General features: G+C 35.6%; 2 protein-coding genes and 1 pseudogene across 5 annotated transcripts in view; 2 read left to right on the forward strand and 1 right to left on the reverse strand.

Annotated features, from left to right (window-relative positions):
* Positions 1-1,109: 1,109 nt before the first annotated feature.
* Positions 1,110-6,855, reverse strand: Ccdc85 (coiled-coil domain-containing protein 85). 3 transcript variants are annotated; one of them, XM_018503459.1, is made up of 6 exons: positions 6,775-6,842; positions 5,727-6,295; positions 4,279-5,642; positions 2,257-2,629; positions 1,608-1,876; positions 1,110-1,393 (listed from the first exon to the last, which is right to left on the reverse strand). In XM_018503459.1, exons 3-6 carry the CDS (start codon positions 5,176-5,178, stop codon positions 1,349-1,351), a joined length of 1,587 nt encoding a protein of 528 aa, XP_018358961.1. In that variant the 5' UTR covers positions 5,179-5,642; positions 5,727-6,295; positions 6,775-6,842; the 3' UTR covers positions 1,110-1,348. The 3 variants fall into 3 exon arrangements, with proteins under 3 accessions (XP_018358961.1, XP_018358969.1, XP_018358956.1); XM_018503467.1 differs by having other exon boundaries at positions 4,279-5,346; positions 5,420-6,295; XM_018503454.1 differs by having other exon boundaries at positions 4,279-6,247; positions 6,816-6,855.
* Positions 6,662-8,136, forward strand: LOC108758482 (uncharacterized; annotated as a pseudogene).
* A 3,156-nt stretch (positions 8,137-11,292) lies between these two features.
* LOC108758490 (oxidative stress-induced growth inhibitor 2) overlaps positions 11,293-25,816 on the forward strand; it is a 19,249-nt gene continuing 4,725 nt past the window's right edge. For both annotated transcript variants that reach the window (XM_018503486.1, XM_018503490.1), the window contains exons 1-2: positions 11,293-11,703; positions 16,372-16,692. The gene's annotated coding sequence lies outside the window, so the exon portion shown is untranslated. The remainder of the gene's footprint in view (positions 11,704-16,371; positions 16,693-25,816) is intronic.

Consider the following 25,816-nt stretch of genomic DNA (forward strand, 5'->3'; position numbering starts at 1 on the left):
GCGAAGAATTTATGAAGAAATACAGAGATGCGAGATGAACAGTTCAAAGAATATCTTCTTTTCAACGTATACAGACAAATGAGTATAAACGATCGGTTAGAGAATGTTACTGTAGCCAATTAATTTTCTTTTCTAAAAAAAATTATTCTATTAATTCTGTTATGTAGATAGCTTCGGTGTAAGTAATTACTCAAGATTTTAATTTCCAAGTGTTTTTAAGTTTGTGCGAGAGATATAGTAAACAGCGAAGAAGATAAAATTGATCGAAGCTAGATTGGAAAATATCCTAATTGCCTCGCATTGACACGATGGTACTAGACGACGTAGCAGGCAGCCGAGATGTATGTGGGGCAATCCAACGCCCGCACCATTGAAAGCAAATCCTTTGATGAGATAAAAATAGAAATATAAACACTCGCTTGCGTATTCATAGTGTGAATTTCACCGAGGGGATGTCCTTTCGCGGAAAGCGGCTCCGCGCGGCGGATAATTACCTGGCTCATGGCGTTTGCGAAAAAGGTGAATGTTAAATTACAACTTTACGGATTACCGATATCTTCAATTTTGTCAATTAAAAAGTGAATTGGGTATTTTGAAAATACTGTAAGTCTAATTTTGAAAATTTCGTTACAATTGGAATGCTAGAAAAGATATGAAAGCTCTCTATTTGTAAAATAATTTATATATATTGCTTCTCAAAGTATTTACAGCAAATTTTCGATGAAAAAGGAGGAGGAAAAGAGCGAGACCAACAGTAAATAAATCGTAGACGTTATATAGTAAAAATACTTTGTTAATAGACAATCTGCGAAAATTACATTTACATAAATAGATACTATCAGTATTCTCATATCGAGATTATTTTTTGTACAATCGTATAAAAATCTACATAAAATATCGTTTACATTACCCTGGTGAACAAATTTCTCATAATTTCTCGTATTTTTCAGAATTTGTCATATTTTAAGTTTATAAAAATTGCTGAAAAAATATCTTGAACTTTTTCAGATTTTACAAGTTTTTTTAAAAAATTATACAAAAATTCTGAAATTTATATAAAAATTCTAAATAATTGTATAAAGAATTCTAAAAATTTTCACCAAGGCAGGTCTGTTCTTTGTTGCTGAACTAATATACACTTTATGTTGTACTTAAAACGAAATAGATATATATTTAAAGTTTGGCGAAAACGAGATAGAAAGTCTTACAATTAGTGTAATTCAGTGCAGCAATAAAGAGCAGGCGTATTATCCACTATAATACTATCTTTACGTCGTGTATGTTAGAGCTTATTGTTACATATTAACAGCGCTCCAAAATTAACACAGTTGTTTTCCCGGCACAATCATTAATGCCTCGCTTGCGGACCTTCTTCCAATTTCCGCCAAACGACCTGAAAAGGAAAAAAATTAATTAACGTAATGAACATGTCATATCACTTGTTTCACACGAAAGAGGAAGTTTTTTCGAGGGAGTTTTACGCGATGCAAATCGTCATAAAATAATCGTATTTCAAGAAGATTTCTTTTCTATTTAAAAGATATTTTTTCAAAGTGAGACCGTGTTGTAATAATTACGTGTTAATCGAGGAATGGCACTTTACTTACATTGCACATTTCTCTAACTAACGCCTTTTCACCATCATGACCTTCTTCTCTTTCCAGTTGTTCTCTGACCTCGAGAACTTGGAGAGCACGCACTACGGCCTCCGGTCGGCTTCCTAAGTGAGTATTGTCGTTCGGGCTTGCGGGACTGTCCCAAACTTCACCTGATGGTAGCACTTCCCAACCTTGCGCTCTGGCCTGAAGAACACTCTTGTCTTCTTCCAATTGCTTCACCCGTTGCTCCAAGCTCCTCACGTATTGCATTGTTTGGTCTGCAAGAGATTCGCAACTGAATCACTCCGAAATACCAGAAGATCATTAAAATAATAACTGTAACGTATACTTTCACATATATGATTACGCATACTCTTCATTCGACGACAGTAAGCACTTATTTGCACAGTATTCATTTATCACGTACCATACTAATATTACATAAACATAGACAGCGATTTGTTTAAGAAAAGATTTCATTTTCTATGAAGCTTTCATTTTCTTCGAATTATGATTATTATATTCTTCTAATATCAAATTAAATTAAAATTATACTTGAGGATTATTTCCTTCCGCATAAAAAAAATGTTTGCGTTTATTGATTTAATACAAGAGGGAGAGAAAGAGAGAGAGGTCTGCATTTTTTACTAGATTATACCGTTAAATGTGGAAGTGTGTCTCGGCCTCGGCGGCGCAGTCTCCTCGGCGTTCGTGCTCGAACTCGACCCGTCGCCGTCGTCCCTTTGACCACCACCGCGTTCCTCATCGAGATATAGACATAGTTCCTTGAGCTCCAGATTGTCTTTAATTAATTCCTGCTGTTTATTGTCCAGTTGACGTAACTTATTCTGATAAGCCGAGACTTCCTGTCGCATAACGCTCACTGTGTATCGGCCAAACCTCTGCCACTCTCTCGCCAGCTTGCGACCCTTTTGACGATCGTCGTCCAAAAAGCAGCAAAGATCGCGCAATTCCTGGTTATCGTCGTTCAGTCTTTGGTTGGCTTCTTTCAGCAACCGCAGCTCATTCAGCTGGAAAGTAGATAGCTTTGTTAAGTCGCGTTCATTTTAGTTACAATCTTCTTTCAAATTTTGTATTGTTATACACAATGTCTATAAATATGTATACAAATGGGTTTAGATACACGAAAACTATCGAGAACATTTTGATTATTTTGTTAATGGATTGCAAATTATACCAAAGTTTATCATAAATATTATCATAAATAACTTCAATTATTCAAAAAATTTATAATCGTTAATAGTTATTTAAATATATCCTAGTCTCTTGTATCTAGATTTTTATAGATGATAATGACAGATTTTCCATTCAGCCGAATATCTTTTGTAATCGATTGTAAATTGAATCAAAATTTGTTATCGTAGATAACTATTCAAAAATCTATTTAAAGGATTTATAACTATAAATAGCTATTCAAATATATTGTTTTTTTAAATCTAGATTTTTTACAGGTGATACCGATATATCTTCTATAACCGAATATGTTTTGTATTATTAATTCGCGTGCCTGTAGTGAGAGAAATAACAGAGTCATTGATCGCCGCAGATGACGCATTCGCACCGCGGTACACGCCGATTGCTGAGAAAAAGCCTTTCACCTATTCATCACACGTGTGCGAGCCATGCGTGACCAATTTCGACCGCGTACTTTTGGCAAGCATTTTGCTGGCCAGAGGAAACCGATTGTCCGCGCGATCGTTTGCGGTTTATCTCACGTATGCGTGACTGTTTGAAATTACGACGGTTCAATCTGTGTATGACCTACAAGAGCCCCTCAAAAACTTCCGTATAGCGTGCTAAAGATTTCAAGGACAGCAAACAGCATCCTACATCTCGAAGATGTAACGAAATATTGTTAACGTAACGTTTTATTGATATCGTGAGTTATGTATATCACGACCTCCTAAAAAAAGCGCCAGATTTTCTGGTTCTTTGCAAGACAAGTTCTATTTGCAATTTAGCTTCTGGTTAATGATTAGAAATTGTAGCAGATTTATCGCAAACCGTTATATAAAAACGATAGTAAACGAAATTCAAAATAAAAATAAAACGAATGATACGTATGAATAATTATTTATAGATTGCGTTTTACAGTTACGACATTCTAAGTAGAGTTCAACAGGATATTAATTTAGGTCTCCTAAAAATATACGAATAACATTAATCCTTACCGTACTAATATGGGTAACTAGTGACCGAGCAATTCCTGTTCGTGCAAATTTCTCTTTGAGTCTTTCGGTAATTATAAATTATACATTTTATTATTTTCCAAAATAAAGAGTCAATATTTATTCTAGAAAGTTGAAAGTATGTTGGTGAATTTTTAGAGATTTTTTGAATTATTTTGAAGAGGTGAAAAAACGAAGAGATTCTAATGACCCTTGATAATATGGATGAGGCACCAAATTGTACATAATACGGTAAGGGTAATTTTAAAAGTTTAGAAATTCTCTCCTAATTTAAGTTTGTATTCAAATAATTTATGAAGGTAAAATTAATATATCGCATAGATAATTACAACAGAAAACTTTTCAAATTATATTACTGAATTATCGAGTTCCAAGTCCGACATCATGTATGAACTTGTACGATTAAATCTCGTTAATTTTTCGGTCATTTATGTTACACAAAATTACAGAATCCACCAAGGAGAACTCACCAAGTTCTGTATCTGGCGATTCTGCTCGGCGGCGAGCCTAGCGATGTCACTCTCGGTCTTCCGCACGAACTTAAGCATCTCCACAGGGCCAAGTCGCAGAAATTCGTCGTCGCTGATCCTCTGCCTGACCGGCGCGCTCTGGCCGTTGTTCACTGCCGGATACTGACTGCTGGGTGGCAAGTATTGACCTTGGCCGAGCTTAGGCTGTTGGAGGTAGGTAGACGGCTGCGGCTGTTGTTGATTCTTAGACGCTGCCGCCGACGCGGCGGCGATCAGCGGGTTACCCTGTTGGGGATGATGATGATGATGCTCTATCCTCGGCGAGTACTTGCTCTGCGCATCCTTCGATGGTGGCTGCTGCTGCGATTGCTGCTGTGATTGAGTTGGCTGCTGCAATTGATGCTGTTGCTGATGATGCTGCGAAGACGGCGGGGGCGGCGGCAACGTGCGCGGCTGCGTGGTCTGATGATGGTTCAAGGCCGCGCCCGGACCTTGATTACTGCCGGCCTGAGCCAAGCCTGGCGCCGATGTACCTCCGTTGGTGAAGTGTAGATGGTTCTTCAGGATGCCGCTGGTAGGCTGCGGCGGGGGCTGATAGCGCGGCGGCAGTTGGTCCACTGACTTGATCACGTGCGGAGGATGCTGCTGCTGCTGCTGCTGTTGCTGCTGATAATGCTGCGGCTGCGGCTGCTGCTGCTGCTGCGACTGGGACTTACTCTTATTGGACATCGCGGCTAATTTAGCTCCAGGCTGTGCCGTGTCCCATTTCAGAAAGTCCGCCGCAGCCTCCTCGCGCCGGTTTGACCCGCCGAAATCTGGGTCAGCGCGCGATCTCTCACGAGTGGCAGCGGCGGCGGCGGCGGCGGGCCCGGTCCGCGCGACCGGCCCCGCGCGATACATACGTTCCCTCCACCGACACCCGGGCCTCGCCTTATCGCCGTAGGGGACCTTGCTCGCGCGCTACTCTTTCGACGACCGATTTCTGCGTTCTCCTTCTCTTCCTCTTCTTCGGCTTTTTTGCCTCCTACTCGTATTCGCCTTCTTTCGCGCTTCTTCTTCCGAGTGCACCTGTTGCCAGCGGCAAATCTTACGAAAGAGCCTCGTCTAGCGAGAATCACATCACTTATTATGATTCACTTACAGTCCGTTGTTTTTTTCAGCGTTAGTTAATCTCAACTTTCTATTCGCATTGCAGACCGTGGCTCAGAAAAGACAGAGCAGCAATTATGATCCAGGTAACTTTATATCCAACGATCAACTGGAGATGAAGAAATTAGACGCTAGTCGTTTCTGCGAAGTTACCATCACGATTGAGTCATTCACATCCGTATTTTCCAAGAAATTGTACCAATTCACAATGCACTCTGAAAGAACATCATGTTAAATCGCATTAACATCCCGGAGTTAAATAGATCATCGTAAATGAAAGCAATTATTGGAGCATTCACCAATGTTGGTCGAATGTCCGGATATATTCAGTGAGTACGTTTTCTTGTATAACTGCTGCTCACTTTCGAGACCACTATCACCGCAATGCTCGGCTCTACACGCGTCAGCGTTGTAACAGTCGCACAATCGTGGCCTTCGCGTACAACTTAAGCAGCATGCTGCTCACAATCGACATACCAGTCTCTCATACCACTAATCCCCGCAGTAACACCGATTCCCCTCTATCAGCGGTCTACGCGTCTCCCGTCTCTCTGCGGCTTGGGCGCCCTTCGCTTCAAGTGTACCGTGGGTAAGCGAAGCACGAATTGTCGTATCAATTCTCCTCTCGCAATGCTCACACGGTTCCCTTCTCTTTCTTTCGTTCTTTTCCATACACCACAGATTCCAGTGAGGCGAGTATCATACCAATTTGGTTCTCGTTAAAAGATACACTCCGCTCTTATCCTCGTTCGCAGCGAAGATACACCAATTTCCGTCTATTAGCAGCGCGTTCTCCACCTTCACCTCGGATGCACGAATACTGTTGAATGTAGACCAAGTTTACAGTCCCTTTTTATCAGCATTAGCACTGCAAATCCAAGCGTGTAAAAAGTGGCTTCAATATATGTCTTAGTTTTCCATTAAAATAATACATTACTTTACATATAAATATGAATCAACACATTTAAAATTATTAATAGGTTTTAAGATACTATCAGCATCAGATTATTAAGATCTTTCTAAGATGTCCATGAGCAACAATATTATTAAATTGCTTGTCAATTTAATGATTGATATTACTATTCCAGTTCTGTTAGAATAATTGTGATTCAAGACTGAAAATTAAATTCGGAGTTTACAGGATTAGATATAAAGTATATAAATTCAAATCGAATTATTTAAACATTAAAGATCCAGTTTGATCGGTTAGGATTTTTATTTTCTATTTGTCGTGTATTACGGTCTTAAATACTTTGTTTAACATTTAAATGTGTGATATAGTGTCATTTTCACACGGAGAACTAAATAACACACATAGGTATATAATTGAAGTCATTTTTTACACACTTGGATTTGCAGGGCGTGCGTCACACCTTCACGTGCCTCACCTCTTGCTTCGCAGGAAGAATAAACACTCCGCCCTGTCCAAGCACTGTCTTGTCACGTTGGCTTCCAGAAACACAGATCGTTCGCCACTCAGAGACCGGAGCAATTCCGATCCGCGTAGTCTGTCACCGTCCCGTCGCAGGCGGCGCGAGAGATGTCGAGTCGACGGAAGGAAGCCTGCTACGTGTCCGCGAGACGCCGTCGCCGTCGTCGTTCCACCTGACTTTCGCTCCCTGTCCCCCTTTGTCCCCCTGCACGCCCTGGCTGGCCCGCGGCCTCATAGGAGACGCGCATTCCGCGCTGTCATCCGACCTGCGCGTCGAGCTCGTCGTAGTCCGGGCGCACGTCCGAGTACGACTTAGCGGTCGCCGCGGCACGACCGCCGTGGCTGCACTCCGTGCTGGCAATGCCCTGGCCCGCTCGCTCCTCGACGGCCGCCGCGCGCCGGGTCCCCGTTTTTCTCGCCGGCGGGCCGCATTTCACGGGATGCCCAGTGCCGTCTTCACCCGCCCGGGCCCACGTTGACGCGTCTTCAACAATCTCCTTGCGCAACGCGTTCCCTCGTACGATCGTCGTTATTATTATCGTTGAGAGTCCCTTTTCTGATGTACGATACCTTCAGTCTATTACTTTTATTATTTTCGAAGTTTGGCTCAAAATTGCGGAGTCCTCTTCCTGCTCTTACTTAGCAATTTATTGGTTAAACGTTGGGATATATTGAGCCAATATTAGATTAATATTGTGCCAAAAAATAGGTTTATTCTTCTGTTAATTTCCAACGCTTATTATGAGTATATTAATAAATATAATTAATTAATGAATCTCTTATTATCGTTATTTTACGATTCAATGCAGTTATAGCCTTGTAATTTTATTTTACCTGTGTAATTCAAATTATTCTTGATAGCTCCCTCATATAACGATCGATTTTTAATTCCCTCTAGTTGGGTCGATCAACGCAATGATTTTAATGAAGTATCCGATGATCACGGCTTTTAGAACTCATCATTGAAACTCGCTCGTTACGAGTCTAACAACATCGGCGGTGAATGATTCATCAGGTCGATGTCGATGTTTCGTCGATACTCATATGGGCCCCGACCTGCACGAGTCGTGTTCGGAGCAATTCGGAGTCACGTACTAACAACATGGCGGCCGCTCGCGGGACTTGATTCTCGAAGTGATTGCGAACGACGCCGGGCCCCCGTGAGGCCCAGCGCGGGAACTGCGCCGTGATGACGCGATCTCCCTATTGGCTCGCGAAGAGAGAGGGTTAAAGCGTGAGCTACGAAGACGTGGGAGGACCTGCGAGGACGGCACATAGGGCCCTATACCCGGGCCAATAACAAAATCGAGGAAATGACGATCATAGATGCAGTTTCTGACTGATGTGATTTGTAATTTGATTCGCGAAGTGCAAATCGAGATAACGAATTTGTTTCCGCTTTTTATTCCTTACATTTACATTTTATAAAAATGTAAATTAAATGTAATTTAAATTAAAAAATTGATTGATTTTATTTTAATATTTTTAATTTACATTTACAAGCTTTGTTCAGAAACTTCACCTGGGTGCACTCTAGGATTGCCAAATCTAATATCAACATTTCCGGGACATGTCTGAGGCGATGATTAAAAAATAAATTAAATATATTTGAGTTATATTTTTAGTTAGTATTTTCAGAGATTTCAGAGATTAGAGATCCAAATGGATTTCATGATAGTGACGAAAATGCTCTTGCCGCTTTTCCGAGGATGTCGACAAATACAAATCTGGATTTTTTTCTGATATCTTATCGCATATCTCGACTTTCACAGAAAAATTCCTAACAATCCTGATCCTTTGTGGAGCTTCCCGTAAGACTTCCCGACCGTCTGATTTTTCAGCGGAAAACACTATTAGGCCCAATGTGCAACATATTAACTAAATGCTGTAATCCAAGGAAGATTAGTATACCTTTATGATCATCAAGTGGAAAGCAACGGCATAATTTCTGCATAATTCCCATCGACGCATCTACGCGTGTCGACGGCGAAAAACGCGCTTCCCTTGTCAGTAATTCTGCAGGCAAAAATAGGTAGCTTCCCAGACAACGCGCATTGTCTGGAAAACTTCTTCATGATGCCTAAAGAACACAAGTCAACAAAAAACCAAAATGTTATGGTAAATCACTGATAATTTTGTTGCCCTCCAATTACTGCACTTGACTCTCATTGCCAGTGTACTTTTCCTTATTTATTGTTAATATTAGAGAATCTTATTTCGTCACTTCTTACGCTCAAAATGTTATGTAACACTATGTGTTATATTACATTTATATTGTTGAGTACGAAATTGTAACACTGATGTTATCTTACTTTTAGTTTGTGTGACTGGGATATTGTTGGCAACATGACGGGTGCAAGATTGAAGATGCATTCTCTCGATGACATCTCGAGACGAAAATCGCATGATTTCAGGAGTCAAATTTCTAAAAATCCCTTTGTTTCATTATTTATGTCCAAGCTAAACGCTCCCTTCCTCTCTCTCTCTCTCTCTCTCTCTCTCTCTCTCTCTCTCTCTCCCCCCTTTTATTCGACCTTTCTTCCTTTACCAGCTTATAAATCATCGACGTCCGTCGATCTCACGGACTGTACCGCACGGCAGGTGTTACTTCTTCACGCTCGTTCCTCGGCAGAGAGGTAATCTTCGAAAATATTCTACCTGCTTTCCGGCATATACGCACATGTATACAGATACACATTGGAACACATTGGATGTGCACCTGCATTCCAGCATCGTTCGTGTTTCGCGCCGGGCGTCTGGCGAACGACAAAGAGGGACTAGATAAAATTTCAAAAGCGGCCCTTTAAATCCGGTCCCGTCAATGCGACGGAATGCCGGAAAAAAACCAGTCTAGAGAAGCCCGGCTGACGCGACTATTGTACCATCATAGAAAAGCCTTCGCCCGTGTAAATATAACGTATACAAATGCGACAAGGGATATATACCGCGTCAGGCTTCGACGTTGTGATTGACAGAAATCAAAATTGGCCTGAATAATTAAATTTTGTGTAATGAGAAACCTACTAATTTTTATAACGATAACGACTATCGTTAATAATACGTTATTATAATTAGCGCGTGTGAAGCTGGCGCCGCTTAATTCTTAACAGTTTTAAGATTTTATTGTAATAATTAAGTTATGCAACCAAAACCGAATTTTTTATCCCACGTTTTTATTGACGTATCATTTTTATCGATTAAATATCTGGAGACACAGTAGTGGCTCGGCGTTAAGCATAGCTCGAGTCACTGACTACATTTACACGGCACTCGTAATCGAGTTTAATAACATCCGTAGTTATGAAATTGGCCAATCATAGCTGTTCTTTGGAAGAATGGAACAATTGTGATTGGTCAGTTTCATAACTACGATTAAAGATGCTGGGTAAATGTAGTCACTGACCTCCTAGTAGTAGTGCCTCCTTTACGCGAACCGGCGAGTTGTTTCAGATCGAAGTTATCGGATCTCAATAATGGCTGGTTAAGGGGGAGTTTTTTTAGCGAGGTAGGCGATGGGGAGGACGCGGACCTATCGAATCCTGTACACCCAGGAGACCGACCCCTGGGCGTCTTCTCGTCATCCGGTTAGGTCCTCCCTTTAAGAGTATCCCGAATAATGGGCTTTGTGAAGATTTTTCTCCTCTTGCAAAAAAAATATTGGGCCAATATTCATTTTCCAATATTGGGCCAATATTGGCTTTCCAAAAAAACTTACAATTAATTTAAGTTGAGGAAAAGATAATTAAACCTTGTTTTTTTTTTAAATTAAGATACTTAAATTTAAATTTATGAAATACGATTTTTATGTCACTGAAATAAATAATCCTTATATTTAAATATGACAAAATATAATTTTATTTTTAGCGGATAAACTATTATTTTATTTTTTTTTTACAACTATCTGGTAGCAAGCTGACGTCAAAATGACGAGAAAATGAAAAGCTTGCTACATAATGAGATAAATCTTACATAATGTATTAATTTATCTGAAGATAAATTTAAGGCCTGCATATGATTATGAATACATGCAATAGGATCAGTTTACAATAATAAATGTCATTAAAATTAAAAAAATATAATAGAACGTACTGAATTTAAATAAATAAAAAGAAATATATTCAGCTAAGTCTATCTTACTTATATAACAATAATTAATGTAAATTTGTATCTTTTCCTTTTATCATAAATTAATTTCCAAGCAACGCCATCTCGACCACTCTTCGTCAAACAGTAGAAGACTTCCCGCGAGAGTCGATAAATATTTGAAAACTCTATTTTATCATCATTCGGCATCCATCCGAATAAATTGAATCCAGAAAAGATACCAAATCTCGCCGACGGATGTCGCTAGGGGTACTAAAAATCGGAGCACGACGCGCGCAGGCGGCATTCACGGCTACATTCAGGTTGCATCCTATCGGCGCGTGCATCACTCGGGGGCTGAAGCATTTCTGGATCTGCCGCGAGGCTCTAAAGGGAAAATCGATGGCTGGGACGAGGTGTGTTGTCATCGACGGTGAATTTTCATGGACGAGTCGGGACGCGCGCGACTGAGGCAGGAACGTATTCTCGGCGCGACGGCCGCGAGGAGATCGAGAGGAATCTCGCGATTGTAGCGCGGAGCGCGGCCTGCACCCGGGCGGCGTTGCATCCTCGCCGACCTCGCCTCGCGCGCTTGGCCGTCCTCTCACCATGCTACCTGAGAACGTCAGCGTGCATCGGCGACCCACTGGCAATCGCAACGTCCGCGGCACGAATGTCCAACGGAATCTCCGCGCGATGTATCGGATCAGAGTCTGCAATCCGGACTAAGACGGGCGACGATGACGTGCTGGACGAACCAAGTAAACGCTTTTGATGTGCTTCGATATGCCTTTCGATTTTTGACGCAATTAGCGGCATCGGTTTCGGGGTGAATGATGCAATTACAATCGAAATTGTTTAAATACTCGAGCAACACATGTTCTAAAATGTAATAGATATAAAATTAGAAGTTGTGTGATAAACACTTAATGAATGTTAGAAATCGTGTAATAAACGTATAAATTGAAAAATAAAATTATTACGTTTGTTAAACTATTTAATAAATGTTATAAAAAGAGGTTCGCAAAAAATATAAAAATTTATAACGTCTCGAATTAAGCAAGATCCACTTTGACTGAAAATGGGATTATTTCTCTTAATTGATTCATAATGTCTATATTAAACGATTTTTTAATTAGTTTTTTTATTGATGTTTTAATTTATCTACTAGTTGAAAATACCGTTTTTATACGAGATATTTCAACGATAATAAACATGTATTTAACGTTAATAATGTCTGTTTAATATTTTTATGCGTCATAAAAAATGTTTCAGCTAATTATAAATGTTTTTTAAATGTAAATTGTCTGCATGGGTAATGAAGAAGTTTTTATTATAGACTGCATCTTTAATTCAAATCTAGGGACGCAATCGTATGAAAACGAGCAGGAAATATACAAAGTCGAGTATATTCAGATACATAAATTAATAATAGAAACATAAAGGATGTGTGACGTGAATATTACAGCGTAGGAATTGGAGCGTTGCTCTCGGTTGAGTAAACTATGAAAATTTTAGATATCAGAAATCTTATTTATATTTTTTTAAAAATAGATATTCCATTTTTATATTTTCTTCCAAAAATATTAGATGAATGTTTCATGCTAGGTAAACTAAGCGGGTCTATTTTGAGGTTTGAGGTGGAAATTGTAAAGTCGTAATAATAATTTTCACATTCCTGCGTTTCCTTTGCTACAGGTGATTATTTTGATCAGCACATTTCAGCAGAATAAATCAATAAATGAAGTGAATTTAAACTTGAAGTAGATCTACGCAAGAAATTACGCAAAAAAAGAAGTGTGATAGAAAATATCACACTTCTTTTTTTGCGTAATTTCTTGCGTACTTTAATCCACTTGATATCCATTCGTCTTCGCAGTTAATTAAACTTAGTTATGTGTTGTATAATTTATAATTTTTTATTTTTTATTAATCTGCCGTGCAGATAAAACTTGATTCCGAATGCGCGCGTGGAAAATCATAATCACAATCAAGAATCAAATGCAAAATATATTTCTTTACATACGGCGCATCTGCAATCTTTCATATATCTTAAATTTCTTGTTTGCCTTTCATTGCTCGCGGTGCATCAATCTTTCATACGATTTTTGTACACGTCAACACGTTCGTGATTATACTAATTAGTAAGCGTCGCATACGCATTTTAATAAGCAGTTATCGTAAAATTGTCGCCGCTGTTATGTAAAAAAATTACAGTTGCATCCGCTTATATCTGCTTGCGCAATGAATATATTTATTTAATTTTGTTGTACATATATAATTATATATTTCTGTATCATATAAAAAAATAATTATATACTATATATATATTATATTTTCCAAATGTATTTAAAAATATTGATTTATATTTGTTGATTCATTATAATTTCTATGAAAAATATGTATCTGTTGTTAAGAGAAATTCAATTTAAGAGTATCATAAGTGCGCGGTGAATAAATAGACATTTTTATTAAAGTTTTATTGAAGTATATTAGTAATTATACATATATATGTATGTATATATAATCTATATATATAATTTGTATATAATTTTATATATTATATATATTTATAATACATTTTATATACACATATACATACAAAAGTGTACTAAAATTTAATAAATATATATTTGCATAATATTAGCTGAATATTTACTAAATGTAACATATATATTTATTTGGCATAGAAACTACTAATTTTTTAGTTAACTATTATTATTTTTTTTTTAGTGAATGTTAAATTAGTACTATTCAAATATTTATTAAAATTTATTCCATCTTTCCAGTGTATAATATATAATTAATATATTATATATTTTAATAATATGTTATGTATATTTTATATGTACTTACGTATATATGTTTTACTGCACGTTTGAATATACGCACGCGCATATGCATACGCGATTCTAATTTCGGAGCACAGATGCTTCTTCCATGAAGATTCTCAATGTTACGTCATTTTTCGTCTGGAAATAATTCATTCGTTATGACACGCGAACAGCTTTGTACTCACACAAGCGTTATTTACATGTTATATGTAAAAATAAATTATATCTCACGCTTACCGCGTAGTTATCCATGGAATAAGACACCATAAATAGCTGAAAAAAGGAAGCTTATTTGAGCTGATAAATCGATGATTAAATTTAGTATTTAATGTATCGGAGATTATGCATGAGAAAAACATTGAATTATTCATTCATTTCTATTTAGAGTTTCGCGTATAGAAAATATCCATCCTTTTAATCTTTTATAAACTTTTACGACAGAAACCACTTATTTGCAATATTCGCCATGCGTCACGAATTATTTCAATTAGTTCAGGAAGATGTAGTATTCAAGTAGTTTAAGTCTGCCGGCCGGCGTTGTTTAATAATTCATAGGCGATATTAATGGTAGACATGGTGTTTATTTTGCGACACGAGAAATGTGGCGTTGTAACATTGCGGTTCAAATGCTAGTTATCGATGGCGATAATTAAAGAATATATCGCAACCTTGCTCCGCATTAAACAGACATTATTTATTACCACTTTAAAGTACATTTCCATTCGCATTACGTCATGCAGAAATATTTGTCTGTAATCGCGGTGATAATCGTGTACTTTCTTTCTACATCTTTCTCTATTTCATAATAAATTAATCCTCCCGTTATCAATTTCTAGTACTTAGCCATCTTACTTGATCTTGCGATTAGATATGTTTGTTTGGAAATACGACACGATGACGATATTCAGTTTACACAAATAGACGAGCAATTTCATTAAATTTGCTGTAATCTCTTTGAAATCGATATCAGAGTAGTATATTAATCATAAAACGTCATTTTTCCGTCTGAATAATTCATTAACGTAATTTATCCTATAGTCACGTAAATTATATGTTATCATATAACTGTTATATGAAAATTTCTTATCTCTTTAGCAAATTAATTAATTTTTTTTTATTTATATACGTATGTATACACATGCGTGTATATTTCATATTTCAGCTATTTAGTTTTGTTATAGAATAAAGTTTTTCAGTTCTCTCTTTTCAAATATTCTCTTCAGTTCTCTTGATTGTAAAAAAAAAACTAATTTTATTCATGCTCTGTATCTCTCCACGTGGATGTGTTTGATAAAAATTTATTGCCTAATGTTGTGACATTATTATCAGAGAATCGCCTTTTTTTTTATCGCACGTTTATATTCAAAGTAAATAATCTCCAATATTTTTGGTGCGTAATTTGCGAGATTGCTTTTGAATTATTTGCGATTAGAATTCGCGAAAAGAATATCAGTTTCGATGTTGAATATCTGCAGGATGTTCTTGAAAGTCAACAAGAATATCAGTTTCACTTTAAGAGCATATCAATTTCGGGGCTAATTACCAGGATGTTCGATATCGAGAGTCGAAAAGTTGTAACGCAAGCGACGAGCTTTTTCTTTGCAGTTACAAGAAAAAAAGTAGGGTGTATTAAGGATAATGCGATTTAACTTTACACCATGTCCTAGCTATCTTTTTTATTGATTGATGTCGTACAAATAACGTGGATCGATATATAAAAACGACCCATGCTTATAATCTATGAAATGTAATCTATGAAAGATATTCACTACTTGACGTATCTCGTAACTTAGCAGAAACGTGACTCGCAGACTTATTGTTAGCAGAAGGCGCGTCATAATTCTTGTTCTTTTTCTTTTTGCTGTATTAATCGTCTCAAAATCTCGGCATCAAATCCAGATAGGTAATAACATATATTAACTCTTTGAACAACGCAAAACCATATTTTAATCGTAAAAACATCTTTTCTTACCGTTCAGTTAATCAGTCATTTAGTCAGTAAACATCATTTTGAAATCTCATCCTGCCATTAGTGACTGTCAGACGGAAGCCAATTTATTATAAACCATCGATGCTTATATAATCGTTCATTTGCCTACATACGCTTTTAGTTTCATTTACTAAGTTCATTATTCATAATGCCAAATTCGCAACCCTAATTATATCCAATTTGAGTTACTTTTAATTATTTCTAAGGTCGCCACCGTTCTTACTCAATACGTCATTAATTTAACTAACACAATGGAGTTGTACAATTTAACTTTGCTAAGTGCACACGTTGATGTGAACGTTGTTTGTTTTGAAACTAATCACAGAAATGAATTGATTTACATTTGGACACACAGGAAAGTTAAAAATAGCAAAATGTTATTTATCTTAAGAGATTGGGTTGCCATTGCTTCTTTGATATACAGTGTACGTGCACTGATAAATGTATTAAATCCATGATTAAATCCATGCAATACACATCAATGTGCATACATAATTCTTATAAAAAGCGTGGTAGTGATCGTCTTTTCATCTAATACGTTTTTACCTTTACAGATCTGGGCGATATTTAACATCTGTCAAACTGCAGGACATTTGTAATTGCAGGAAAGTCGTATCGCAAACGCAATCTTATTGCACCATGTTGCATCGAAGGGACTGATATCTCACGGCTAAAATTGCGTTGTGAAATTGCCATTCATCGCGCGGCCTTCGGGTACGAAGCTTCCGCGGGAAAAACGATCGTGCGTGGCGTGCACGTTTCAGTACGACGCCGACCGTCACCGGGTGAGGAACGACTGTTGTCATTAGTGCTCCGACATAACCGGCTTGACTAACGAAGCTCACGTTCTCCGATAATCAACCCCGACGTGCGACGGGAAAATCAGAGGACAGGAAAGATCAACGTTCTTCTTCTGGGGGAAACAGGTGCGTGTGCGATATATGTACGAGATACATCATCTTTCTTGTCCCTTTTTTTTTTCCTTGCTGCTTATACGCATGATTCATGACATACTACGCGTCGTGGATAGCAATCTACTCGGCCTATCGATCCGCAATTATATCTATCTGAATACCGAAGGAGATATAAAATGACAGCGTGATTGATGGTTGGGAAATAAAAGGAAAATATAGGAGACGAGAGAACGCGTTGTGAATATACTGCGTGGATACTTTTTAAGATTTTTGCTGCGTTTCACATGAAGCGGATTGTATATGAATCTTATAAATAAAAGTTGACTTTAATATACCTCTAATTGTAAGTCGAATCACTCTTTTTGTTATGTGTAAATAAATAAGTTCAAAAACTTTTATATCATAATATATACACTCTCTCTAAGCTCTCTGGAGTGAAATCTTACTGTAAAGAGTAAAAATTGAGGCAGTTTTGAAAAAGAACTCAATTTTCAATTTTTAAGAGGGAGATTTCAATTCTTAAGAGTGAGATTTTACAAGTTTTAAGAAGCATACACACATAACTCTCTCACACACACATAATATATAATAGCGCGAATATCCTAAATATTATTATTTTAGTTTATCCGTTAAAGGCCTCAAACTTACACATATATATTAAAATGGAATTTTATGTATAATATTGTAAAATAAGTAATAAGATCGAAAAATGATTGAGTTTTTAACCGGATATTCTGAACGAGAAGATAACGTAATTTATTTTTAATCTAAAAATGCATATGGATGTTACGGCATTATTAATGCATTGTTACGTAGAAATGGATTGCGTACCTATACTTTTGCTCTTTAGAGATAATATCGTAATGGCAGAAATTGCCGTTTCGTAAAAGCAGTAATCCAATTTGTATATTACGCAAACATCACTATAATTGTAATCACGATTCGGATTAAGACATTGGATGAGTTGTATAGTCTTTATCAAATTTTGTTTTGATGAACCCGCTCGACATTTGCTCATGTATTAATTTTGATATAATTCTGTTCACATTCGCTCTTCCATATAAGCTAAGTGACGTAATTGTCGGTGAATGGAGCACGCGACGGCGCTTAATCCGTCAATTATCCACCTGAGAACTTCCGTGAAAGTTCCGCATTTCGTAACAGGAAGCTTAATCTAGTAATAATAATAAAATGAGAAACCGAATGTAATCAATATTAAAATTAAATTTGTAGACCTATTCCAGAGTGGGAACATTAATATTAACATTAAATATAAAATTGGAAATTTTAATTTTGCAATTATCAATAACACCAGCAAAATTGATGTTGATAATTAGTTTATACTATATTTCAAATTAATATTTTATCCTACAATGTGATAGAAGCGGAATACATTGTGGATAAACGAAGGGGCGTATATTTCGCGTATCTATTCAAAAATTCAAAAAACCACAATTGTGCCTGATTACATCATCGTAATTTTATTTTCGTTACATGAAGCATTACAGAAGTCAACGACCGATGTACAAATTTATCTTCTGGGCGGCGCAATTTAATTGCGAGCATATTTCAGCTCGCCGAAATTTGGCGGATATTCAGGGTGCGCTTCGTAATCTTTATCGTGAAAATATTCTCGTTGAAAATTCAGTACGGTTTAAATATTTTCAATACAATCCTCTTTCTTATGTCAGGATTGTAATTTATTCATTGCTTTAATTATCAGCTGTCTTTTCAAAGTTATTGTAAACATGTTACGCCATCCCAGGTGGGAACAAATGGTGACTTGCAAAAAAAAATCAATCCTAAGTGTAGCACCGCGATTTATTATCGTACTGTTTGCAAGAAATATAATAATTATCAAATTATCAGGTCTCCTCTGGCTACAATCTTTGTTTATGTTCCTGATAAACATGCGCAATTTTAATAATTTTAGTGTCGATAAAAATACTCACATATGACAAGTAAATTAAAAAACGAATCGTTATTCTAGATCTAGATATAAGGAGTTTTAGAAATAAATTTCCGGATAATGACTTGGCATTTACTAAATTAAAGCAACGCGAAAATATAGCTCGCTCTGAGTAATAATTACTTTATCATTTATTTATGACAATATTAAATAACTCAAAATTTTTTTAATTGGCAGATAAGAAATAAAAAGAAGTCACACGATAAATAGATAGATGTATATATGTGGAAGGCAATAAAGTTATCAATCTGTTTGATATGCCTGTTTCCGATTATAGTATCTGAATGTATTCGCAATGTGATTAGCACAAGTACATTATGAATCACGCTGCATCATGCTACGAAATTATGACGGAATCAATGTTCTTTTTTTTTATAATGCAAAAGGCAACTGTAGCTTACGTATACTTTATATAACTATTGCTCTCACAAAAAAAAATTAATGATTATAGACCACGCGAGTTCTTGTCAGCAAAAGCGTAATTGTATATACTGCGAAATCTTACTTTTTCTTCTAGTCATCGAAATTGGAGACGACGATCATCTTCATGGGGTTCGCAATGTGCAAAAGAACACGAGGATATCATCGCATTACGATCCGGAGTAAAAAAATCACGATAGATGCATAATCCACGCAAAAATAATGTCAAATAAATCATGGGACTCGTATTGTCAGTATATACATATTTGTAAAACATGTGTTTGTTTTGCAAATTGTTAGTTAAAACATTAAACGTTTGATTATTTTTATTAGCTAAATTTTTACTAGCTAAAATAGTTTGTTTTTTTACACATTTTTATTGATGTTACACATTAATTTTTTTTCCCCAGTTCTAAAAATTAGAAAAAGATGAAGAATACATTAAACCAAGATTAATGTTACTCTACAATATCGTGGAATATGCAGGTTTTTAGTGATAAAGCCCACTATTAAAGAAATGCTGTTACTGTTGCGTATTACGCATCTAAATTCTAAATGTCATTCCATTCAGTCGGCTAATGAACGTAACGACTATAAACATAGTTCGCGATTAATATGCCGCGGGCGAGTTTGTTGTATAAGTTAACCCGTAATAATGCAGGTTAAATGCTGAGATAATTGATGCGCCGAATAAGAGCCGACAGTCCCCACGGTTCGTGTTTACTGAATCGTCCGGTGAAATTGATTAACATATAGCTGCAGCATGTATTTCACGGACGAAGTAACACTGTGTGTAATCCGGTTGTTCAAAACGTATTGCGATATCAATCACGGATTTTTAAAATACATTTTTTCCTTCCAAATAGATTTGCTTGACCGACAATGCATTTTCCTGGTTCTTTTTTTTTGTGAAATTCTGCAAAGGCTTATTTTTTCTAGTCATCGAAATTCGAAACGATGATCATCCTCGTGGAGTTTGCAAAAGAATATCCGAATTCTTTTTTCTTCTATAAAAAAAAATTTATGAATCGCATTACGATGATATCTGGAGTAAAAAAAATCACAATAAATGCATATTGAAAAACGAAACCGCGCGAAGATAATTTCAAATAAATTTGACAGGAATCAGTAGCTTCACGTTTGCATTTATTGCCACGTACATAACAAATAACTGTGTATTTTAAATACATTTATATTTTACTATTTGACGTGCGTTCTGCGAAAAATGTCTGACAATTATTAACGAAGTTAATGCAAAAAGCTGGCAATTTGATGACTAATTCATTCTTACTGCATGCAAGACGAAACACGTGTAAGCGATTACAAAAACTTTTGTCAGTTTATACATAATTTTTATCTCGTACTTGAATTACAAAAAGACTAGATAAAAGCTTGTTTATTGAGAATAAGAAAATTTCGTAAAAATCGTTTAAAATAGTTCCTTTTATCTCGTTTGTACTTTGACACATGAATTATTTAAGGGACGAGGGATGGCTGCGATAATAAAGTAAAGTGTTATATTCCAAGATGACCTTATACACTCTGTGATATATATCATAAATCTTGCCTACCGTTTTTCTTCTGTGTTCTGAGTTTTGTTTACTGTAAGAAAACTACACTCAAGTTACGCATCATCTTTCGTTAAGGTCGCTTCTGACGTCGAAAAACGATTCCAAATTTGCATGGCAGGTATTCTCGGTTGAGTCTGGTAACTTCTTCTAACAGAGATTTACGATGTAGATCAGCATCTTTCAACGTGTACTATCATTGCTTCTCTAAGCCAAAGAGAAATTCGAACTATGATCAATTCATGTAAAACGAGAACTTTGCGTTGCAGTAAAGATTTTACTAAAAATATTATTTTATACACACAGTTGTATCTGAAATTATTATATCTTAGATATAGTAAAATCTTATTTTGTACTTTGCACTTTCCCGCGTAATTAATATCATTAATGAATCATGCAATTGAGATGCAATCTCTCGTAGGAGAACAGAATAATTTTTAAGATATTGGCTCTACGAAAATCAGAACTGAAAGACTAAGATAATGATGTATAATTTTTACACTGTTGTTAAATACTAAATAACTAAATAACTTATTTAAAAACATTTTAGACAAAGAAAGATCTGTGAATTCTGAAGTTTATTTTAAATGGCGATAATTTTAAAATTACTTAAGAAAGTGATAGTCAGAAGTTAGCTGGTAAAATAATTTTGTGACTGACTCATTCCGAGATTAGATTGCTGGACTGCACATTCCTCTGTTTCGTTTCTTTGGCATTCATGGGAGAAAAAGAGAGGGAAGGAATCCGGTAGAGACAGGAAAAAAGGCGACCAAAAAATCACTATGTACTTGCATGAAGAAACGTGTATTTGTAGTCTTATCTTATATGTGTGGATAAAGGCAAATTTAATTCCGAAAATTTATCACAAAGTTCCCGTAATCTGCGCAGTCTAATTTCTCTTACTTTTCACCGAATTGAAGCGTAAAACTTGTGTATTTAATTTTACGGTGAATTCGTAAAATAAAGATGAAATCAGATTATGACGTATTATGGAATTATTCGAAATGGATTCCGATTGGAATTATTCAATTATTCCCTTTTCTATTATATTTTCTAGGAAAAACAGAATAATTCCGGTCGGAATCCATTCCGAATAATTCTCTTATTTAATAATACATCATGCCCTTTGTTTAATAATGAATTTTTGAAACGCGTATCACGAAGGACATCGATCAATGAAGATGCTTCGTATGTTATAAGAGGAATCTTCCAATCTTATTCTGGAATTGATTATCTCCGTCTAACCAAATTCCGTTCAGGCGCCTCGATTCGCTTCTCGCCGCAAATAATCGTCGATTAAGAATAGAAGACGCGCGAAGCGCTCGCGTTGTTAGAATGGTAGCAGATATCTAAATGTGCCTACGCACCTGTTACGATGTCGTAAAGATATACAGCGGCAACGCGCCCGAATCGCGTTAGAATCTCGATTACATCATATTAGACATAAAAAAAACCAACAACCATGTTACACTTCTATCGCACGTATAGATAATGTCGCATGTTTAAAGTCGCGTGACCTTTTTAAGATGGTCTCTCTTCTTTGACGACCGATATTTGCACTGCTTATGTTCCTTTCATAGAGACAAAATATATGTACGTTGAAAAGTTTGAGATGTAGATGAAATGCTGTTAATTATAACTACCGAGTTCATTTAACTCTTAATATACACGATGATTTTCCGGTCCTTTATTTCACATGATGGATCGTTCGTGTCCCAATTTAATTTTAAATGTACTATATTAAGTGATTTTTACATATTCTTTTTAGAAGATATACATCTTTAGAAAGTATTTATAATGTTATATATATCTATAATTGTATATAAATGTTATAGCTAATTACTGATGTTCCTAGTTTTTCAAAGAAAAGAAATGTATAGGACACGAATGACCAATCGCGATTGAAGCCTCAACATCTCGTGTAGATCACGCGTTGTAATTATATTAATTGCGCTGACATTTACATACATAGTTCAGTTCTCTTCGTCTTATAGGATGCAGAATACACGATTAAAGATTTAATACAGATATGACATTGGACATAGAACGTGATTAAAATTTCAGTGGAGATTTCATATATCTGATTCCTTCATAAATATATAGTCATATCCGTAAACCGGATATATATCGAGCGAGTCGTGACCAGTTGACCCCAACCAAGTATCGTTTTGTACTTATACGTATCTTGTGAAAGGAGGTATTCAGGTGGTTATCGATTTAACTCACGATCGTTAATATATAACGTCCTTACATCTTTCGCGGTCTTAATGGACTGTGCGAGAAGTGAATTTTTTTTTCCATTCTACGTTTTATTTCATTTATCTTAGTCTAGCGGATAATAAATTAAAATGATAAATGCCGGAAAGGACATGTCGGTTCGAAAGAACTTTGCTTGCTTTTGCGTCGTGCTGAAACAATTTTATCGCTTATTCATAGAATTGAATGAGAGAGAAAACTTTTCCGACAACGATAAAATTAATGACGATAATAGGATGCCTGTGCTTTAGATATGATTAGATATCTATTGGGAATTCTGGGGGAAATATATAATGATTCTAAAAATAAAGTTCCGGTTGAAATGCGAGATGACCATTGTGTGTAATACCTACCTAGGTACAATTTCTAGGCCTGTTCTTTTTAGCTGAACTTCTGACATGGTTCATCTTTCTTCCTTTTCTCTCTATGTTGGAGAAAAAAAGAGAAAAGATGAATCGTGCAAGAAATTAACTATAGAGAACAGGTCTCTTATGTACCGGTACTTATATTTAGATTTTAGTTGATACTTTCCTGTACTAAATGTACGTTCAACAGGCGCGAAGCTCAGTAAAGTAAGTGTCTTATATTTCAAATATAATACACTTTTATCAAACTTGTTAGTGCAGGGCAACAAATTATAACGCCGCGACGAAATAATTTGTCCGCTGACAGTTTTGAATGTTTGATGTTTTTAAAACGTAATGCATAAACGAATTATTTGAATAAAATTATAAGTGTTATTTCATTTTAATGTGCAACATGTTAAACTTACTTGCGTAGAATATTTATGTATGTATATGTATCAAATACGTATAATACGTAAATATTATGTGTGGATATACGAAATCATAAATGCCTATTTATTCCGAAGTTTTTAGTGAATAAAAATATATCTATACCTAGATACACTGATCTCTACTTAAGTATTTTATTTTTCTAATATCTGTATCTGTATCTCGATTTTTTTCAAGGGTACTTGTATCTGTACTTAGGCATTAAAAATGAAGTGTCTTGCACAACACTGGAGATGACGTTGAAATACCGCGAGGAAATGGTCTTCGATTATCTGAATAACCTTTATTATACGTAATGATAACAATAATTTTCTTTGAGAATAATTCATTGATTCGACGTACTCTACGTAGTAACGTATATAGTAATATATAACTTGCCATTTTCACGCAGGAATAGATTATATTGTCATTATTCTCCATCGATCTCGGCTTTCTCGCGGCGAACAGTAAAACCGCTGTCGTCCGGTGATGTGCAAGAGCATGTAAACCGATCGCTTGAATATTTGTACACGTCGTGAATAAAGCTTCATTGTCAACTATAGAACCATCCTGTGCATCAGTGGGACACTGTCAACTCTGTCGATCGATATCGACGTAATCGTGTGCAATAATCGTTGCCATTTACCTTCGAGAGATTTCGTGATGAGATTCCTCTGTGTTCTCTCTAGAAATGCCAATAAAATATAGTAGCTCTTTTTTTGATGAAGCCTGATAAAAAAAAATAACATTTTTTTGCCGTTGACCTTTCACCTTTCCGTTTGCACCCCTACAGTCCTTATTTCATAAAAATGTTTATTTCGACAATTTTTTATTTTAGATCTCTTCACAATAACAAATATTTTGTATTTGAGTTAGAAAAAGTTTATTCAAGTCCTCTTATTAAAATTTTGTGTTGAATTTTTAATATATTCGAGTGTGTTAATTTAATAGTGTTGTTGTATTATTTGAATATTTTGTATTAAATTGATATTAATATTTTTTAGTGTTAAAATAATACAATTTATGAGTAATAAATAACATAAAAATAATGTTTTTTAAAATATAAATTTTGAGATAAATAAAGTGTGTTAATTTAACATATTATAAATGTTAAATTAATTGAAACATTAATTTTAGATATTATAAATGTTAATTCAATGAAAAAACATCACTGCCTACAAATTGTGTCAATGTTATATTTTGTATGTTAATTTTTTACATAATATTTGTGTTACTTTCTAACAAATTTGTTTGGTGTTAAATTAACAAAAATTTGAGCGAATTGTTTGAATTGTTTGGAACATGTAAAATATACGCGAGACACTATCTCTTAAGTAGCATAAATTTTCCAACTGTATTCTCATAAAAATAAATACGTCCGACAATACCAATACACTGAAAGAAAAAGTGTTTAATATTTATGACTATAATTACGTAGCCACAAGGTAAATAAGTATCTAGTTATAGTTAGGAGCTCCGTTTTGTATAAAAAAATATAATAGCTCCGAACCATAATTATTTTACTTTACGTAATTATAATCACAAATACCAACACTTTGTTGTCGCGATGAGATATAGAATTGTTTTAATGGTTGGACCATTGTCAATTCTTGTCTTCATCGTCGATCTTCGTTCTCGAGTAACGTTGCTATTCTTAACTGTTAAGTATTATAATGAAAATGGACCATGAGTGCACGCGCTGCAAATTATCGAGATGTTCTCTCCGGTTATTTGCGAAATAGATCTCAAGTAGAAACAACGTACATAATGAGGGAAATGCATGAGTTAATCTCTCTCGATCATGCATATAAACTAGACATCTCATTGACTCTTTTTAACGACGCTTTCTATACTCTCATGTGTCTATTCATCCTCAAACGTAAATAATAATTTAATTTTTGTTATATTTCTGTATTTTCTATATATCTCTATCATCTTATTATTTCTGCGGTTATTATTATATTGTATTTATAATATTATTTCTAATAACTTTTTATTTATTCAAAATTCAAATGAAAAGACCATATTTGGTCAAGGCGAGTTCTAATGCTTAATATTTTTGTGCGAATTTTTACGATTTCCAATTCAAGCTTTTTATTTATTCCCCTCTGTTTTTTACGTCTTTTTATGTATATATATATATATATATA

The sequence above is a fragment of the Trachymyrmex cornetzi genome, unplaced genomic scaffold (genome assembly GCF_001594075.2).
Source record: "Trachymyrmex cornetzi isolate Tcor2-1 unplaced genomic scaffold, Tcor1.1 scaffold1017, whole genome shotgun sequence".
In the NCBI taxonomy this organism is placed as follows: domain Eukaryota; kingdom Metazoa; phylum Arthropoda; class Insecta; order Hymenoptera; family Formicidae; genus Trachymyrmex; species Trachymyrmex cornetzi.

What these genes read in the sequence shown, in the direction of transcription:
- Ccdc85 (XM_018503454.1), bottom strand. Translation starts at nt 5,178, where the DNA reads ATGTATCGCGCGGGGCCGGTCGCGCGGACCGGGCCCGCCGCCGCCGCC. An exon ending in ACACACTTCCACATTTAACG is followed by an intron (nt 1,877 to 2,256) that starts GTATAATCTAGT and finishes AATCTCTTGCAG; the next exon opens with ACCAAACAATGCAATACGTG. An exon ending in TAGTTAGAGAAATGTGCAAT is followed by an intron (nt 1,394 to 1,607) that starts GTAAGTAAAGTG and finishes TTTCCTTTTCAG; the next exon opens with GTCGTTTGGCGGAAATTGGA.